At 37.4% G+C, this 13,553-nt stretch overlaps 1 protein-coding gene across 1 annotated transcript; it reads right to left on the bottom strand.

Moving 5' to 3' along the window:
• Nucleotides 1-3,469: 3,469 nt before the first annotated feature.
• LOC135750660 (uncharacterized) lies at nucleotides 3,470-13,018 on the bottom strand. Its single transcript, XM_065269621.2, has 3 exons — nucleotides 12,507-13,018; nucleotides 8,496-8,886; nucleotides 3,470-5,971 (listed from the first exon to the last, which is right to left on the bottom strand). Exons 1-3 carry the CDS (start codon nucleotides 12,657-12,659, stop codon nucleotides 5,049-5,051), a joined length of 1,467 nt encoding a protein of 488 aa, XP_065125693.1. The 5' UTR covers nucleotides 12,660-13,018; the 3' UTR covers nucleotides 3,470-5,048.
• Between the last annotated feature and the right edge of the window lie 535 nt (nucleotides 13,019-13,553).

Genomic DNA, 13,553 nt, shown 5'->3' on the forward strand with positions numbered 1-13,553 from the left:
TCCGAATCATTTTGACAGATACAATTTAACAAAATATTAAATATAACTATGTATTTTAATAACATATTCAGCAATATAAGTGATTAAACCAAATAGTTTGTTTGTGACATTTGAAACCGAATGTAAACGCGTTTTTCTCATGGAAGGTCTGCATTTATTAAAAATTAGCAAATCAATATAAAATGTTCCTTTCCAGACTTATGAGGTAAATAGCCGTGTAATAAGCAGTATAAAAATATTTCCCTTACATATTATATGCATTTTATTCTATCTAGTTATTATATTTTAAAAAAAAATTCTTAATATTATTGAAATCTTATGTTGCCGCTGTATTGTCTTTAAACGCTGATTTGAGCCTTCGATGGACTAGATTGCAAAGTTTTTATTAAAATCATGATGTTGTTGTAAAACAGTAAATGTCTACTCTCTGTTTTTGATATAATAACACCTCGTAAATCTGCTTCTAGTCAGACAAAGTTAGTCAGAGCATCGAGAATGCAACTAAGATTCAATAAAGCATCTTTATTTGATTCAACATCACTTCATCTCCTGTCTGCTGTTTTTCTCTTCATCTCTGTGTCTACCTCATGGTTGATTTGAAGTATTAACTCTCACAACAGAGCTGAAATTTGAGCACAGATTTAGTGAAAACTATGGAAAAAATTCACCAAAAATTTCAATTTTTCTCCTAATCTTAGGTGTGTTTCCCAAAACCATACTTGCTAACCCCATTGCCAACCATGTTGCTAACAGGTTAGTTTCCCTAAGTTTGCCACATAACCTACCAGAAAAAGCTAGACTTCATTCAACAATGTTAAGTTGTTGAAAATTAAAAACTCATTAAAGGGATTGTTCAACCAAAAATTTAAATTCTGTCATCATTTTCTCACTTTTATGTTGTTACAAACCTGTATACATTTCTTTGTTCTGATGAACGCAAATTAAGATATTTTCAGGAATGTTTGAAACCAAACCATAGTTTTATTTTTTCCATAATGAATGGGGCTCATGAAGAAATTATTTAGAAGAAATGTTGATACGAACGTTTTTGTTGAATCACGATTTGTTCGTGAAAACATCCGTACGCACATCTCACACACAAATTTGTGCATAGGCATGCTTAGTGAATGAGACCCAAAGAAAAATACTAAACTGAGCTAAAACAAAAGGGCATTGCATCCTCTGTGCTCGGGCCCTAATAATAAAACAATAATAATGCTTATAAACATACATGTTAATCCGTTTCCTGAATTCATGACAAGCATTGAAAATCACATGCTCCAGCAGTGTCAGAATCAATCAAATGATAAACATAAACCATTTTTTGCTTCTTAAACATTATATAATATGGGCAAGCCAGAAAAAATTCCAAAAAGGGCCATACTGAGATCCCCACTTGCTTTGAAAGGGGAAAATAAAGTTACATAGACACATGCAAATAAACCATCTATTATATTTTGAACTCTACCAATTACTTTGGTTAAATTTATTAGTATTTTCATAAAAGTTTCATAAAATTTTACAGCTTTTTACTGAATGATTCACAAATTACAATGTCATAAAACATTTATTTTATTGCAACAGTTTACCATTCACCACAGTTACCAATGGAGACCCACAGGGACCACCACAGTGTCCATTAAAACCAACAAAAAAATTCCATGTTTAACCATTAATATACAAATTCTGTAATGGTTTCTATTGTTTATTCAGCAGTACCCAGTAGGACATTAGTTTTCCAAAGAAAGCACTACATTTATTGGAGTCATAATGGTTCCTATTGGTGTCCAGTAGATACCATACCACCATAAGTTTCCCGGAGGTGTCCTGGAGTGCCGATGTTCTGCAGAGTTTAGCTCCTGCTCTAATCAAGCACACCTGAACAAGCTAATCAAGGTCTAAGAAGTCACCTGAAACCTACATGTAGCCAAGGTTTTATCAGGGTGGGAGCTAAAAACTGCAAGACATCGGCATTCCAGGACCGACCCCTGCAATACACAATACATTCCACCAATAGAAGAAAGCAAATAATTAGTGATGCACCGATGTATCGGCCGCCGATATGTATCGGCTGATTTTTGATGCATTTGAAACCATCGGCATATCGGCAATAGCACGAGAAAGGCCGATACCGATTGTTTATTAATTAACTGCATAAAGAAATCCATTATATGTAAAAAATTAGTTAATGTTTAAAACCACCTTTAAAGGTTGTCATGATGTCTTATTATATTTGTTTTAGCTTAATTTGTGCCTCTCTTATTATGTTGGTCTGTTGAATATTAATTAGATCAAATCCATGTTCAGTAAAAATAATTTGATGCAGAAATAAACCAGCTAATAGACCAACTGTATAGTAAAATATAAAAATTCCTGTGGGTGGAGTTTTAGTGACGTCATTTCATTTAAGCAGAAAGTAGAGGGCTGTATTCCAAACCGACCGCTCGCTGTAGGCTTTGAAAGAGGAATTCTATTAAAGAAAATATATCGCCTGGCAGTGAACTTTGAGATTTATCATTTTACAGGTATTATTTATGCTATTATAGCAACATTACACACTAACTAGGGTTTAAAAAAAATGTGATCAGAAAGAACGTGACCTTTAAAACCGATAGAATTCCCATTAAAACCTAAATTTTGTAAACAGGAGCTGGATGTTGAAATCAGACAGCAGGAGATGTCTTACAGTTTTTTTCGATTGCTAAACGCCAGTGGGCACAACTGGAGTCACATGTGCAAAACTCTAACTACAGTCTGCACAGCAGCAGTTCATGTGGACCAAACTCTAGTTCGTTTTTCATTGCTTGAACACAGTTTTCAAAACTTTACACACTTATTCCATGACTTTAACCACAACCTGCACAACACTGTGGATTTACAGCACTTTGTTCAAATGCTGACACACTGCTGTCAAAACTGTGAATCACACATTCAAAACAGAAAAGATTTCAGCCTTGTGCCTTTCAAACACTGCTGATTGCAATTTCATATAAATATAAATTTCAATTTCATTTATATATACTAATATTACCTTTCATGTACTTTAAGTTTCTACCTTTTTTCTCATTACTGTAATTCCGTAAATTACTACAGACAACTGAAGCAAACTGCTAATTTTCATTTACCCTAAAAAATTATGATGTTCTAAAAAAATATTGTGATAAATCAATAAATAAATCATTCTTTAAAGAAAACATTACTTGGTGTGACATCACTGAAATTGTTAAAACTGTAAAGATATAAAGTTAGTATTTTGTGTATTGGTGTTTGATGTTAGTGTTTTTCCTCTCAGTGTGTTGTGAGTGACAGTGTGTGTTATCTCAGTGAGGGTTGTGTTTAGTGTTTGGCTGCACGGAGCTGTTTTGAGCCATATGTTAAGAGTTGTGCTCAGGTGACTTTTGGTAGTGCAGACTGTAGTTAGAGTTTTGCACATGTAGCTCCAGTTGTGCCCACTGGCGTTTAGCAATCGAAAAAAACTGTAATACACTTGATAAAAACTTCATATGTAAAAAAAGTACCTCGCTATTATAGGCTGCTTGTCAGTTTACTATATTGAAAATGACTGCTTAAAAAGGATCACATCCTGATGAAACGCATGCAGAAATGCTAAGATACAACAAAAGGGGAAATATAATCATCTTAAAAGTAACCACATAGAAATCTAAGTCTTTAAAAAAACTATGTAAATAAAGTGATATTCATTTCAGCTATCAGACAGTTCTTCTTTATAGACAAAACTAAATTGATTGGCACATTACTGAAATAGCTATTTGACAATTTACCTTTTGTTTCATGTGACACTGAACTACGGTAAATCTAAAACTAGGACTTATGTTCTTTAAAATACTGGTTTAGGAAGATAAACGTTTATTTGTGGTAATCACTCAGTAAGGTTAACTATTGCTTATTGATCTGATATTGTCTCGTCGCGAGATTGCCCGTGTGCAGCAAACACAAACTTCTAGAATAACACAGCGGATGGAACAAACATCTCCATCTTCTCTTGGCTTTCATCGTGCAAACAGTCGCCTTGTTTTCTCCATTATGTTTGCTGTATGATGCTACGGTCTAACTTCTGTCTACTGTCAGATTTAGGGCTGTGCAAAAAAAAAAAATCACCTGCGATTCTCATGTGCGTTTCATCAGTAATGCTGGTTCCTTGATTAGTAGTAAATCGCCATCAGCTGCTTTCAGATGGAGCGGCATTTACTACACAGAGCTGTAGCTCACCAAGAAGCTAGGCAAAATTGCATAGATTATCTGAGTAGATTTTCCTTGATTACGAACACAATCTAGCTTCTCTGTGAAATATGGATCTGTGTAGCAACTGCCGCTTATGATAAAATGTTTAATATGCATATGATTAGGCACTTCTTGTCTGTGTGTGTGTACGCCATCAGAGAATTTGATAAAATAATCAAAGGCATCTCTGTCTTTCCATGGCTTGCCATCCATAGAAATAAATTAGAAAAAATGTAATTAGGAGAAACTTAAACAATGCCAACATCATATGCCAGACCTGAATAAACGGCATAAAATTAATGATAAAACATAAATTCTTGATGTGCCATCAGTTGTGGTCTTAACCAGTCTTGAAATAAAATTCCGAGTCCTCTTTGTCTGAGACGGAGAAAAAAAGCGGTCGATTCCAAGACGAGACCAAGAACTACAACACTACCAGATAAGCGTATTAAAGGTGAGGTTTACTGAAGCACTGCCACGCTATAGGCCTGACAGCCCAAACGCATCATGATTTTGGCTTCACAGCTGGCAATCAGAGGCTATTGGATTCGTTGAGGCCTGGTTCACATTGATTAGGGGTTTACATGTTTAAGGTAAAAGGTGTGTTTCAACACTGAGTGAAGTTTGCTTAGTTTATTGTTACACTTCAACGTTGAATTTTGTTGTCAAGAGTGAGACCATTGTGCAACTTGCGCCGTGACATTTTTTAAATGATTCAGATTCTTTGTGAATGTAGCATATCTGTTAGAAGTCCACTGTAATCTACAGAAAGTTCTAATTCCCGACATGACTCGGTAAACGTCTCCTCACACTGAAAGCATTTGAAAGGTTTCTCCACTTGTATGAGTTCTCTGATGATTTACTAAAAGGCTACTCCTACTGAAACTCTTCCCACAAACATTACAGTGATGAGGTTTCTCTCCAGTGTGAACTCTCTGATGGGCTTTGAAATGAGATAGACCAGAGAAGCTCTTCCCACAGACATTACAGTGATAAGGTTTTTCTCCAGTGTGAACTCTCTCATGAACTCTGATGGCACTGTTATGTGAGAAGCTCTTTCCACAAATCGAGCAGACGTAAGGTTTCTCTCCAGTGTGAACTCTCTGATGAACTTTCAGCTGATATTTCAGACAGTAACGTTTATCACAGTGTGAACATTGATAGGGTTTCTCTCCAGAGTGAATCATCTGGTGTAATTTTAAAGAATCTGAACCCTTGTATGTTTTTCCACATTCACTGCACTGATACGGTCTCTCATTGGTGTGTCTAAGCGCATGTTTCTTCAGATGTTCTATTTGGCAAAATCTCTTCTTACATTGAGGACACTCGTATGGTTTTTCTCCTGTGTGAATTCTCTTATGAACAACAAGAGATGCTTTGGTTCTTAAATATTTGCCACATTCAGTGCAGTGGAAAGCCTTTTCATCACTGTGTGTCTTCATGTGAACTTTTAGATGACATAAGAAGACAAAATCCCTGCCACACTGCTGACAGTGAAACAGCTTCTTCTGTTCTCTGTGCACTTTTAAATAATGATGTCTATGCTCTTTTAAGGTAGGAAAGCTGATCTTACATCTCCTGCAGGTGAAGAGTTTCTGTTCTGTGTGTTTTCTCTCTAAATGTCTCTTTAAATGTTTCTGTGAGCTCAATGTCTTTCCACAGGTGATGCAGATAAGAGTTGATGTCAAGGATGTTATTCCTTCACCCAAACACGAATCATTGATCTTATCTGAAAGAAACACAACAACATTAGAAATCTCTTATGAATTACATTTCCACCAACTGCAAACACAGAAACAAGAAGTTAAACTGTGACTCTGAATGCTTTTTCTACATTTACTTATTGCTGCTAATGGGGTCGTAACAGTTATCGACTCTAAAGCGGTGTCTTTCCAATGCACACCCAACAGATCAGATGTCATTTATTTCCAGTGTTGGGAATGTTAATTTAAAAAAGTAATTAGTTATAGTAACTAATTACTTCTCACAAATAGTAAGCACTAATCAGCCCCGATACAGATCCAGAATATCGGTTCGGGACATCCCTAAAATAGTGTTTTTAATAAAAAATATTTACATTTTCATCATGACGCGTACGCTACAAACCACCCCTTTGATTGCCCCACCCCAATTAATCGAGTACTTGTGTTTCAGACCTATGGATTAAAGGGATAGTTCGGCCAAAAATTATATTAAACCCATGATTTACTCACCCCCAAGCTGTCCGAGTTGCATATGTCCATCGTTTTTCAGACAAACACATTTTCGGGGTATTTTAGAAAATGTTTTAGATCTTTCAGTTGATTAAATGTAATGTTACGGGGTCCACCCATAGTCCAAAAGTGCGTCCATCCTTCACAAATTAAATCCAAACGGCTCCAGGATGATAAACAAAGGTCTTCTGAGGGTAATCCGTGCGGTGTTGTTGTAGAAATATCCATATTTAAAACTTTATTAACGTAAATAACTACCTTCCGGTAGCGCCACCATCTTAGTCACATCCGCATTCAGGATGAGAGCTTACGCAGCCTACGGAGGCTACTCTGCTGCTGCTGCTCTGTGCCCCCGCACTCCGAATTGTCATACGTCACTAAGAAAAGTGCGTACACTACGCTAACACTCTCTCCTGAATACAGAGGAGTCTAAGATGGCGGCGCTACCGGAAGGTATTTATTTTCGTTAAACATTTTTTAACAACACCACGCGGATTACCCTCAGAAGACCTTTGTTTATCATTCTGGAGCCGTTTGGATTTAATTTGTGAAGGATGGACGCACTTTTTTTGGACTTGAAGGTCGTGGACTATGGGTGGACCCCGTAACATTACATTTAATCCACTGAAAGATCTAAAACATTTTCTGAAATACCCGAAAATGTGTTTGTCTGAAAAACGATGGACATATGCAACTCGGACAGGTTGGGGGTGAGTAAATCATGGGTTTAATATCATTTTTAGCCGAACTATCCCTTTAATAGAGAAATAAATGACATGCATGCACATCCCTAATAGAGACATAGGGGTGGGCTTCTTGCACTCATGGCTTGATGCATAATTATTAGTGGATGCCAATTCTCTCCATAGCAACCACCCGGTTACACAAGGAATAGCAACAGCTTAACAACCACCCCACGTAAAGAGTACCCTAGCAACCAATTAGCAAGAAATATCTCTGCATCAGAACAACGTAGAGAAATGTGGGTGGTCTCATTTCCTTCGTGGCTTGAAATGTAATCATTACTGGATGCCAATTCACTCCCTAACAACCACCCGGGAACACAAGGAATAGCAGCAGCTTAACAGCCACCCTGTGTATCATAGAGATAGCAACATCCCGCATAGCAACACCCTAGCAACCGCATAGCAGCAACATGACAACCACCACAGGTACCCTAGCAACCACATAGCAACACCCTTTTAACCTCATTGTAACCACCCTGAGTACCATAGCAACCGCATAGCAACACCCATTTAACCACATCGCAACAGCATGACAACCACCACAGGTACCCTAGCAACCTTTTAGCAACAACATGGCAACCACCCTAGGTACCCTTGCAAAAACATGGCAACCCCCAGGTACCCAAGCAACAACATGGCAACCCCCGGGTACCCTAGCAATCACCTAGCAACAGCATGGCAACCACCCCGAGTACTCTAGCAACTACATAGCAACACCCTAGAAACTGTTTAGCAGGACCTATATCTCTGAATCAGAGCATCGTAGAGATGGGCTCTTTTGAATCGGCAAGCACTACTTCACACTTTTTTCAGAAAATGTACCCATCTGTTTTTTATAATATTTAAAGGAACAGTATGTAAGAAATGTATATCAATTAATCATAAAATGGCCCTGATATGTCACTAGACATTAAAAATCATTTTCATTTCAAAAACTTATATCACTGACAACAGTGGTCTGGCCAGGATATTGTCATTTAAAAAGTGGAGTTGCAGCCCTCAACTGATGTTTATGTTGACATTTTGTGTATTGGCCACCAGTTGTGTGATTGCAGTACCAGTTTTAGCCACAAGTTTTGTTATTGCAATACCAGTTTTGGCCACAATCCTACATACTGTTCCTTTAAGCTGTATAAAACTGAGCACATTAAAAGCTGGAAGTTTTTCTCATAAGCTTGCGTTCTAGCATTCACAGAAATTTAACATTAGATGCTTAAATTCATTGTGACCATTTTATAAGCATTTTTTGTGTAATCCAATGTCATGTAATAAAACTGTAAATGAGGAAACAGACCTGAAGGAATTAATTCATCATCATCAGTGTTATCTTTCTCTTCTATCTTTTCTGTTTTAATCTCCGTTTGGTTCGCACTGTCCTCCATTTTGACTGAACACATCTTGAGTTTGGTCTGCAGGATCTGCTGCTGTTCTCCAGCGTTCCAGACAGAATCCAGAGACTCTGTGGAGGTTTGATCAGTAGATTCCTCATCCTGTAAGCCCTGATTACTGTCACACACTGTAGTGTCCTGAGCGTCTTGTGTTTGTCTGGATTTCTCTTCAGATAGTTTAAAGTCCAGCAGTGGCTGTGGTGTGCGGCTCTCATCTCTGCTGGTCCACACTGAATCCAGACATTCACTGGAATTCCAAACAGTCACATACCCTGAAGATTCACAACAAACCACATCCTTACAACACAACAAACACAAACACACACACAAACACACACACACACACACACACAAACACACACACAAACACACACACAAACACACACACAAACACACACACAAACACACACACAAACACACACACAAACACACACACAAACACACACACACACACACACACACACACACACACACACACACAGGTTTAGTTTGGTTTATTTATACAGCACAATAAACAACAGGTGTTGACCATAGTAAAAAACACACCTAAAAAATAAACAAAAACAATAAAATACAAAAAAAAAGAATGTAAAAAGACATCTTACATTGACATAACAGTAAGACACAGGTTATAAGCCTTTTCTAATAGGTAGATTTTAAGTTGTACTTTAGACAGGGCTCTGTACAGATTTATCTCATGTATGACGGTAAGCTATTCCTTAATTTGGGGTCGACTATGAAAAAGCTCCAAATTAATAAATTCCAGTAAAGCCACCGGAAGAGTTCAAGCAGCCATATTGGTATGCCAGACCAGCAGAGGGCGTCATTTAGTGGCAAAAAGTCTGAGCGACAGCATTAGCATAGTGTGAATAACGCGTCTGAAATGGGAAAAGTAGTTCTGTGATCGACTGTGGTAAACGAATTCAACAAAAATTTGGAGCGGTCTCTTTCCAGACTGCAAAAAACACTCAAAGAAGAAGTAGTTCAGTAGCAGCAGCCATATGTAAGGTATGTAAAATTTTGGGATAAAAAACCTATAAAAATACACCAATGAATACTCTTATTCTGTGTCATTGCAAAGTTTTGTCAGTGAGCCTTCATTGAACAAACATCCATTAAGATGAGCCTTGTGTTCCACAAAAGTGGGATGGCAGTGTTGGGCAAGACAAACATATATGTCAGGAAAAGCAATGTCTGGTCATATGCTAATGTCCAACGACTACTGGTTGTTTGGCAAGTTGTAAGGGTCACCGTTAAGGCCAAATAAATTCAATTTAAGCTGATAATTGTCAGTTTTACTGGCGTTTTTCACAGCAGCGACTATGAAAACCAGTCATTTTGTTAAATGTTTTGCCACTTAAAGGAGCATTTCACCCATAGAAACATAAATCTTTATTGAAAGTGCGTCATATTTGTAGCCGAAATGTATAATACATTTAGAATTTGGTGCCTATTTGACCGAGAAAAGGGTGTTGGTAGTCTCACCCCCTCAAAAAAAGATATTGGACTTCCTTCTTTCAATGATGCAAAATAATGATTTTTACATTGTAAGGGTGGATTCACTACAATGGTTCAGTCTGTAGGAACGCCGAAACGACTGAGAAATGTTAACAGCAAGATATTATAAAACTGTGTATTTCTGGTCAATTTTCACACTTCTGCAACCTATACCAACGACGGAAATAAGTGCAGTTATAATAGCAAAATATGTGGGAGAGCATTGCTAGAATATAAATATATATTGAATTGCAATATGTAGCGTTTAAGTATTAACACTAAATCAAAACTAAACAACAGATTTGTAAATGAAAAGGTTTAATAACAGCACTGACTTAAAGTTATAATTGAAATGGTTACACTATAATTGCGTGAAATGGTACTTAATACAAACAATTAACTGTTTCCAATGTATGTGAGATATTACCTGATAAGATAGAGAACAGAGAAAGAAAGAAAGTTTAGAAGAAAGAGAATCACCATTAAGAACTGGAATCTTTGCCTAAAGGCCTAAACCCAAGAAGAAAAGCAGAGGGCAGAAAGCAAAAGGCAAATGCCAAAAGGCAAAAGCCCAGAGCTCATGAAAACCAAGACCTTTATTCTCTATCCCTTGACCATGTGACTAAACCTAACATGATACATTCAAACTGACCAATCAGAAGACCACACCTTTAACCCCCACTAAACTGGATAAACAGCTGTGACAATAGTCTTTGATCACTATCAGTAAGCACAGGAATGCAGATGGTACAGGATGGAAATGGGGGTTGTGACAAGTTGGGACGAAGTAATAAATTCCTATATTTTTAATTTTACAAATTCCTATATCTTTAATCCTGCAACATCATTGAAAGAAGGAAATGCAACATGGAAACCTGTATTTCTCCTGTCTCAGCTGCAACTGAGGGAATGATGCATGACCATTCGAAAACATGACTGGGGTTCTAACTAACGTTATACAAAGCTTAATGCAAATGGGTGAAGTGTCCCTTTAACAGGGCGAGCTCCGGCGTGGTCACGTGGAAAAGTGACGTCGTTGCATACCCACTATTCGGGCTGGAATGACATGACGTGTCAACCCGAAACCAAAGAGTATAGAAGTCTTTGCCGAAACTCACATTGTACACACACCGCCCTCCAGTGCGCATGCTCACACGCAGTGTTGCCAGGTTTGCGGTTTTCCCGCACAATTGGGCTATTTTGAAAATACAGTTGCGGGAAAAAATTCAGAGCTGCGGGTTGCGGTTTTTTGGGCTAGTTTTATAATGTGCCGCGGCCGCGAAAATGTTATCTGTAGACTTATAAAATGAATTATTTTCCTAATGTGCATTAATCCCATAAGCAATACCTGTCAACAATGACCACTGCAGCGTCAGGAAGTCAGTGGAAAAGTGAGTGGAGGGGAGCGTTTTGCTCTTAATATCACGTCATAAACAAGAAATTACCTTATGTAAGAAGTTACGTCTATACTGAGAGGATATTTAAAGACCATGTGAACACATCTTTGTATGATCTTTTCAAGTTAAATAAAAAAAATTTAATACAGAGATAGTATGTTAAAAGGGCAGAGTTCATAAACTGTCTCAAAATGGCACGGTTGTGTAAACTTAGATGTTCTTAAGATAATCTTAAAAAGTACTAAAGAAGATTTTTTTATATTTAGAACAGAATAGTCTGTGAAAATAGAGCACTTTAAATGCATTAAGAACATTTTCATCTAGAAAGTACATTAAAAGCAATAGTAAAGAGTGGACAAATGTAAAAATTGGGCTAGTTTTCATTCCTTTTGGGCGGGTTTTAAGTTGTCATTGGGCTGGAAATTTTTCTTGGACCTGGCAACCCTGCTCACACGCCATCTACGGCGAGCCCCGAGGGGAAAATGTATTGCACACAGATCACAATGTAAATGCACTCAGTCTTGCATAATTTTCAAATCAACTCCAACGTACTGGTAACAATACTATACGGTACCTACTGTTTTAACGGTCACTAAGTAGGAACTTCACCTCATTCAATACGTACCGTCACAGTACGCGGTTTTTGACGCAGCCGTAGTTTCGGACCGGGAAAAAGTTGTCGGCGATTCTTTCTGTCATGCAGTGTGAAACGCCCTGTCGCCGATCCATCACGAATCACGAAAAACAGCAGCGACTGAACGCTACCCCAGTTAGTAATGCAGTGCAAAAAAGATCTGTGACCCAACTACGTCGAAAATTATGCAAAGTATGAGCAAAGAAAAGTTTAACTGTAAATTATAAACGCCTTTCGGGAGCGACTACCAACGAGAATTGCCTTAAGGGTACAAAATACATGAGCCTACTCATTGAGGCCATAATGTCTGAGAAACAGGCTGTTAAAGCACATAACTTACAGTAAATTATGTTGTCAAACAAAGTAAAGGATGTTTAAGCTGTACAAACCTCTCTCTTCAGTCCTTCATCTCCTCTTAACCTCAGCTTTGTCTCCAGTAACGCCACCTCTTTCTTCAGCTGAGAGATTTCTGTGATGAAATCATCAATATCCAGCATGGACAGATCAGTTCCTACTGATTTACAGCACATCACATCCATCATCAACACTAAAATACACAGAGACAAGACTCTGTTAACACTCAATAAAACACTCAAGAGAGAAAAACACTGAGGATACACAAACACATCACACGCGAGCTCTTTCTTTCTTTCTTTAGTGGGTTGATTCGGCGGACTAAAGAGCTGCAGAGCGCCTCCTGCTGTACTGGAGAGAGAAGACACTCAACAATTCATTCATTTATCCTGCGGTTTACAAATCTCATAATTTTCAATAGCCAATAGACTTTTCAAAAGAGGAGTTTTGTTTTTTAAATGAAATGTGTATTTAAAATACATTAAAGTACAAACATGTTATCAGATCATTTCCACCACATCATTTCAAAAATGTCCACCCTGGTGGACAGTAAAGATTTGTTCTATTCTCAATGAACACTTTACAGTACAGAAAAGGAAAACGGGTGTGGGATCACTATAAACATCAGTTACTTAAAAATTAAAGTTTTACCGTAATAGGTGCTTGTTTACAACAACATATTTTCTGTATATAATCAACTACAGTATGCATATTGAAACTGTAACAAACATGAATCTTTTACTGAACTGCTTTTGAAAGCAAACAGCTATTAACATGTTTACAGTAAATAATGCACGTGGGGAGATTTGATAGTTTGATATTTATATCAACATCTTTATTTCAACACAAAAACATTTTATCTTAACTAACCCTAAACCAACTTTTTTATTTTATGATCTGTGATGGGCCTTTATAAGTGCTGTTCATTAATTTGAGTAACTTTGACATTTGGGTATAAAGTGTTTCAATGCTACAATAAGGGTTCCCTCACCTAAGTTAATTTCAAATTCAAGGACTTTCCAGGTCCAATGGCCTTAAATTCAAAGACTAAATGTTGGGACACATTTCAAGTGAGAGCAAGG

Source organism: Paramisgurnus dabryanus, chromosome 4 (genome assembly GCF_030506205.2).
Source record: "Paramisgurnus dabryanus chromosome 4, PD_genome_1.1, whole genome shotgun sequence".
In the NCBI taxonomy this organism is placed as follows: Eukaryota; Metazoa; Chordata; class Actinopteri; order Cypriniformes; family Cobitidae; genus Paramisgurnus; species Paramisgurnus dabryanus.